The sequence below is a fragment of the Nematolebias whitei genome, chromosome 5, assembly GCF_014905685.2.
Source record: "Nematolebias whitei isolate Nwh7 chromosome 5, NemWhi1, whole genome shotgun sequence".
Lineage (NCBI taxonomy): Eukaryota > Metazoa > Chordata > Actinopteri > Cyprinodontiformes > Rivulidae > Nematolebias > Nematolebias whitei.
In genome coordinates this window covers 9,292,354-9,299,886 of record NC_056502.1, presented here as the reverse complement: position 1 = coordinate 9,299,886, position 7,533 = coordinate 9,292,354, and the positions used below count along the sequence as shown (strand labels likewise).

Genomic DNA, 7,533 nt, shown 5'->3' with positions numbered 1-7,533 from the left:
GTGTCTGTGTGTGTGTCTGTGTGTGTGTCTGTGTGTGTCTGTGTGTGTCTGTGTGTGTGTGTCTGTGTGTGTGTGTGTGTGTGTGTGTGTGTGTGTGTGTGTGTGTGTGTGTTGGGGGGGGGCTTTGCAAATGTTTACTTACACATCACTAGCTTGTGCAGTCACATTCTCCTTTTGGTATGTTGATGTGCAGATGTATTGTCCAGAATTCTCAGCTGTTACGTTTGAGAAGAAAAGAGTAGCTGATCCAGTGTTGTTGTGGAGGTGAACTCCATGGACTGATTGTTTAGTCCACGTGATAACTGACGGAGGGTAACTTTCAACACTGCAGGTCAGATTCAGATCACTCCCCTTTTCAACTGTTGTGTTTCCAGTGATCTGAAGTTCTCTTTTGTCTGTGGAAGACATTCCAGACTTTTAATACATCAATCCATCCATTATCTGTATCTTCTTCTTACTTTCTGGGTCATGGGGGTCACTTGTGCCCATGTCCAGCAGTTACTGTGCAAGAGGCACCATAGCCAGGTCACTAATCCATCACAAAGCTACTTACAGACAACAAAACTAACGCATTCATGAAAAGTATGTGCAAATGTCACACAGAAAGGCATCTGGAGGAAGACAATCATGCAACCTTCTCCCGGTGAGGCTACAGGTCTAACTACAGCACAGATGTGCCACCTTTTGGTTGTTTAAAATATCAAAGCTGATATAACCGTTGTACTTACAATTCACTGTTACATTAGCTTGTGCAAGGGCACTTGTGTTTAAGTGCGTTGTTGTACAGATGTACTCTCCAGAATCTTCTGTTGTCACATTTGTGATTTTAAGAGTAGCTGATCCAGTATCATTGTGGAGATGAATTCCACGAGCTGAGTGTTTGGTCCATTTGACAACTGATGGAGGGAAACTGTCAACTCTGCAGGTCAGTTTTAGAAGATCACCCTCTTTTACAGCTGTATTTCCAATAATCTCAGGATTCCTTTTATCTGTTAAGGACATTGAAGTATTTTAGAACAGTTTAAAGTATTTTATTCTGATGAACCATATTTAATAGTCAGTTTCATTCCGTGTCAACAAGATATACTAAATCATTTCTGACAACAGCATACACATACAAAAACATGAGAAAAATAAATATCCATTCATTTTACTTGTGTACAGAGCAACAAGGAGCTAACTGGTGCTTAGGTCCAACAGTAATTGTTGAGAGGCACCCTGGTCAGGTAGCCATTCCATCAAAGGACTACATCTAAACACAATCAAATATTGGGATCTGATAAGACTGAGTCCTTTAAATGTTTCGTCTTTTATCCAAAAGACCTTCAGTCTGAGGAGCTGCAACAAACTTAGTTTTATAAGCAGTACCTTCACATAGTGATCAACCAGTTTGCTGGTGACAGACAAAACTAGCTGTTCACGTGCACAAGGAAGGCCATCAGCCTATCAACTGATCGTTTGTGCCCCGATAGCCGCTTGTTATTCACAGAGAGCTGAGTGACGCAATAACCACATTGTAAGAGGGGGATAATTGGACACAAAGGCCTCTGCCACAGTTTATGGATGGGCCGGTTCTCTTTACAAAGATGGCTTCCTTTATTCCTCTCTCAAACCAACATTCATCTCTGTCAAGGATGTGCACATACATTATACATTTGGGAAACTAAACAGCCACTAGCCAAAAGGATGGCCCAGCACAGAAGAGCAACATCATCAGGCCAGGTCTCTGTGGTTTACTCTCTTCTGCAGGCCAGCGGTCACTCTTTCAGGGATGACTGCTTCAGATTACTTCCTGAGCAATAGCAATGTCACTGCCTGTAAAGGCATGTGTGTTTAAAGAGGAACTAACAAAAACAAAGTTCCTTTTTAAGAAAAATTATGTCTCAACAACTTACTAAAACTGAAGTGCACATTTTGCATGTGTGTATATTTTCTGCCCAAGTTTTGCTAAAGTAGTGAGAAACAGAAATAAACACCCTGAGACAGGATGAGAACTTTTGAAAAGGAGGGGCCAGTGCACGTATTGGGAAGCATTTTTAATGTCATGAACTTTGTCTATAACAAACCTACTGAAATAATCAAGTGCAATATACTTGCAAATTACTGTTAAATTGGCTCCTTCTGTCAAAGTGCTGTTCAGATGTTGTGCAGAGCAGATGTAGTCCAGCATGTCCTACTGTCACATTAGGGATGGACAAAGATCTAGTTCTTTTGTTTTGCTGCTGGATTTCAGTGGTATTATACATTTTAGTTTCTTTTCCAAATTTAGTCCATCTTAAAACTGAAAGTAGGAAGCTGTCAACACTGCAGTGCAGATTTAGACCAGCCCCCTCTTTAACAGCTGTTTCACCAGTGATCAGAGGCTTTTTTCTGTCTGTGGAGTACAAAACACTTAAACTTTGATCACACCATTTGTTAATCAGTAACATTCTCTCTAAGTACATGTACACTTAAGGTATCGCAATCTCACCTTAAATGACATATATGATTCTGATTGTGTGTGTGTGTGTGTCATATTAGAAATTATTTTGCAATCCCATCATTTCAAGATGGCCACCATAGCCATAACACAACAATTGCTATACCTCAGTTAGTTTTACATATATTTACCTAAAATTTAGGTGTTGGAAACAGAGTAGTTCAGAACACGTACACTCAGCACTATGCACTGAGCAAAATCTTTGATAAAATTTGGAAGTCAACTCTGTCCCTTTGCAAATTATAGAAAATGTGCAGTACGCCGATGTCCTCCATCACCGAGGGATTTGAATAGTGAATGTTTTGAGCTTTTGAATAAATGTATTTTATTTATTTATTTTATTTTGTATTCCAAGGCAGTGCAGAATGACAGATCCTGGCAGGTGATGGTTGCAAATTTATCCACCACCAAGTGCAATGGTGGAGTTAGGGGGTAGCTAATGGTGGTCTTGGACACCATTAAGTTTCAGCCACCCCAAGGGTCACCCCAGCCATATGAAGAAACTGTACAAGCAATATAAAATCTAGAAAGCACAGTTTATTGAAAATGATAGGGGTGGCCAATTTACAAATTTGTATGGTAGTGGCCATCTTAGATTTTGACTTGACGACAAAATGTTCAAAAGGAAACTTTCTTAAGCCTAGATGCAGCCACACACCAAAATAGAAGTTGGCATGTTGCTTATTTTTCAAGCTGTAATGCTCTAAACATGGTTGGACATTTATGGTGGCAGCCGTTTTGGAATTTGTTATGGCAACCCAATTTTTAATAGTGGCCTTTCTTACTCCTAGATCCAGCCCCACACCAAAATGGATGTCAGCACATTGCTTATTTTTTTAGGTTATCCATTCTCAAGGTTTACATTATGTACAAATATGATGGCAGCCATCTTAGATTTTTATGTGGCAACGCAATTTTCAATTGACATTTTTTTATGCCTAGAAACAGCTGCACAGTAAAATTGAAGTTGGTACATTGCTCATTTCTCAAGTTGTACATGCTCACAGTATGGATGAACATTTATGGCTTCAGCCATCTTACATGGCAACCCACTTTTCCAAAGGATCCTTTCATCTGGATGCAGCCACGCATAACAAAGGAAGTTGGTACCTCACTTATTTTTTTAAGTGATCATGCTCACAATATTCAAGGACGGACGTACAGAGGGTGTTTCCTCTTTTTAACTCTGCGAGGGAGGACAACAATCATTGCATGTACATCTACATCTTATTAACGTTTAGATTCACCTGGTTAAAGATAGTTTTTATATCTAATCAAATTTAGCCATCACAAGAATGGCTATGACTGTCAAATACATCAACAGAAACTATCTTATCACCAGCAAACTGGTTTTTCCACTATGGGAGTGTAGTGGGACTCCAGGTTGTTTGTGGCTTCTTGAACTGAAAAAGTCCTTCAGATGAAGGGCGAAATGTCTCAGTAAAATAAATAAATTGTCCAGATGACCTGACTGAACATTGTTGGGCCAGTTAAATATCTTCTCGTGCTGATGAGTATGGTTCTTTTATGTAAACAAAGTTAGTGAAAGAGATTTTCTTCAACATGTCTATAACTCCATCACGTCTCATCATACAACGATTTTAGTTTGAAACTCTGACTTGAAAAGTGATGCACAATATGCCCCTTTCAATGTACGTTTGGGTTTTCATTTGTTCTGAAACTGACATTTATGTCCTGCTTTAAATAATTGTATAACATATATGTCAGAAATGCACTAAACTGATAAATAATGAATGAAGCATTGGAACAGCCAGCCCATATACCAGTCTGAAACATGCTGGGATTCTTGATCATTCTGACATAATCTGGACTTTGCACACAAACAACTCCCATTTGTTTTAAGTTTTCAAAGGACATCATTAGGAAGTTTACCTTTTAAGAGCTAGATTTAAATTTCTTTAAACAATCATTAAATGATAATGGTTTTTTTTCCAGTAATGCATTGAAAGTACATTTAGTGATGCATGCAAAGTTTAATTGACAAACTAAAATAAAAGTTGTAAGAGTTTATCAACATTGAGAAAACATCACGTTTTTAAAGAATAATGTACTCACAGATCACGTGCAAAGTTTCAGTCGTCTTTGTAGTTGTGTCACGTGCAAAGCTGACCCTACAGGTAACGTTGGTGCCGTGGTGTTCAGATGAAGGGTCAAAGGTCAGAGTTGAGCTGTGTCTTTGTGCGACTGCAGTCAGATTCTCAGTGTGGAAGTCAATGATGTTTCCTGTGAACTGAGAGCGGTTCTCTCTCGTTCCTCTCCACGTCCAGGTGATTTCAGGACGAGATCCAGAGCAGAGACCAGGAGCAGTGCAGGTCAGGGTGGCCTTCTGTCCCTCCATCAGAGGAGGAACTTTCACTGTGGGTTTCTGACTTAGACCTGAGGAAGGACAGCTTATTTTAAATAATTATTTAGTTATAATTATAATTTTTATTTAATTGTTTTATATTCTATTACTAGTAATTATATTTCATAATTAATTATAATTAATGTTTGAAACATTTAATTTAAATATAACAGCAACTTTTACAGAAGATAAGGAAAAGTTGCCCAAAGAGGACAAATAATCACATTTAGTTCAAGTAAAAGGGCAGAGCATGTACATTTTACCTGTCACAGAAATATATGGTTTTGCACTGTATGTTAATCCATTTGTCTTATTATTTAAGACTCCAACAACTCTGAGCTGATATGATCCAGAATCAGACCGGAGAAGATCATTGATCATGATGCTGCAGTTCTTCTTACTCACGTCAGGCTGCAACAGGGACACTCGTCCTTTGAACTTAGCCTGAACGTTGTCACTGTTTTCAGAATCAAATATGTGATAATATTGACATTTTCCATTGGAGGGTTCACATTTATACCAGATCAAATGTTTGGGTGTAAATTGTCTGTCAGTAGTAAAAGAACACGGTATCACAACACAGAGTCCAGCCTTTGCAGTTATGATTCCATCACTGAACGTAACACAATAATTATTTAAAGAACAGCTTTTTCTCCAGACTGATGCACCTGTTAAAGCAAAGAAAAAGACAAAAGAAACAGACCAGTCTTAGTTTTTAGTAAAACTATTTTATAAAGCAAATCATCAAAAACAGACTAATACACTGACAACTCCTATCTTTGTGTACTTCTACACAACAGGTGGATAAACATTTTAGACATATGGAAACAAGGATGACTGTTTTCATTGTCTCAATATATAAATGTTTTATTCTATATGCAATTTAAAAAAAGAGCAAAAATGGAAACCTGTTGGAAAACTGCTGTCAGAATATATAATAAAAATACACTATATTTAGTTTTAGCATCATTTAAATGATATTCATACAATACCTCCATCAGCATCAGTGCCTCTTGCAGACAAAAGCGCAAAGATCCAGGTTAGAACAAACATGATTTGATGCTAAAAAGTTAATTTCCTTCTTAAAGAACAAATGATCTGCAGAAACGAAATCAAAGATCAGTCAACATTTTGCATCAAAGATAAAGTTTAACATGTTGAAGAGTTTATCTGCAGTTACAGTATCAGACTTTATCAAGAGCAATTACTATTATTTTTAATAATTTTGCGATATCTATTCAGTACAATTTTATATTTCAAGGATTCCAGGTTCTTTGTCATTCGCACCCCATGTGGTACATGTGGTGGAACAAAATTGTGTACACAGGGCCCCAGTTACATCCAACAATAATATATAAAAGAAAAACAGTAATAAGATCTAAGATATGAACTAAGAAAAACATCAACTAAAAAATACACTAAGCACTAATAACATAAAAACAATACGCCGAACAGCAGCATGAACATGAGTCTGGGTGAGTAGATGAGCACAGCAACATGAAACAGATCAGCAGCAACATGATGTGGTTTTTCACAGTGATTATTCTGGTTAGAGATTCAGGAGTCTAACAGCCTCAGGGTAGAAGCTGTTCCTCAGTCTAGTGGTTCTGCACTTAATGCTCTTTAACCTCCTTCCTGAGGGGAGTGGGGCAAAAAGTGTGTGTGCTGGGTGAGTGGGGTCCGTCATGATGCAGGTGGTCCTCTTCCTGCTCTAGAGGTGTAGATGTCTATGATGGTGGAGAGACTGACTCCATTTATGTCCAATATATATAAACAGATGAATATCTACATATCGTCAACATATCAAAAAACATTTGTCATTGCTTCGTTTCCAGATGTTTAGGTTTCAGTTTTTCAGTCAAATAAACAGGAACAGAAAAATCTTTAGCTACAACTTATAAAATATAATCTGTATTTATGTCTGTCATGTTTCCTGATGCCAAGATTTCAGTTTCTTGTCATTTAATGAACAAACACGATCTGAGATTGAAAAAATAACTTTACCAACAGAGTGACCTGTCACAAGTTACTCTGATACAATGACTTCAATTATTATTCTATAATTATAATCTTTATACAAAGTAAATGATGCTTACCTTTTCTTGTCTTGTCCCCCTTCTCTCTCCTCTTCTTCACAGATCTGTTTTAGAGACTTCCTTATGTAGCATTATGTTTTAAGGAAGCTTGTGGGTTCAACTCTGTTGCACAGCAGTAAGTCTGATGAGTCATTGTAGTTCTAATGTAAAAATAATACATTTTATGGATATTTACGTTGAGTTTAAAGCTATTCCTTATTTAATTATTTAAAAAATAAAGTATGTTTGGTTGAAGGATTTTTTTTTTTTTGTCTTTTTGACTTAGAGGCTGTGAAACTTTTGCTAAAGGAAACTGAAAAACAAAAACGTTTCATTTATTGTCACTTCAACTTGTATGGTTTTCATGATCTACTGTATATAGATATGTGTGTGTGTGTGTGTGTAATTCTGTTTTTTGCAGTTTGAGATACATTAAAAATTAAATTGAAAAAACGATTGTAGTAACTGCAACAATGTATCATTTACAGCTAAATATCTGCATGTTTTAAACCATGTTAAAATGAACTTGTAACAGATAGAACATGTTTTTACTTACAGATTCAAATGAAGCAGTTTGTTTTCAGCATTTCCTCATTTCACCAGTGAGACACTTC

The 7,533-nt window shown here is 37.1% G+C and overlaps 1 protein-coding gene across 1 annotated transcript in view; it reads right to left on the bottom strand.

Annotated features, from left to right (window-relative positions):
• LOC119409660 (sialic acid-binding Ig-like lectin 5) overlaps window positions 1-5,897 on the bottom strand; it is a 14,341-nt gene extending 8,444 nt beyond the window's left edge. The window contains 4 exon segments of the mRNA XM_037676561.1: window positions 729-989; window positions 4,556-4,876; window positions 5,108-5,512; window positions 5,837-5,897. Coding sequence (XP_037532489.1) covers window positions 729-989; window positions 4,556-4,876; window positions 5,108-5,512; window positions 5,837-5,897 — 1,048 coding nt within the window.
• Between the last annotated feature and the right edge of the window lie 1,636 nt (window positions 5,898-7,533).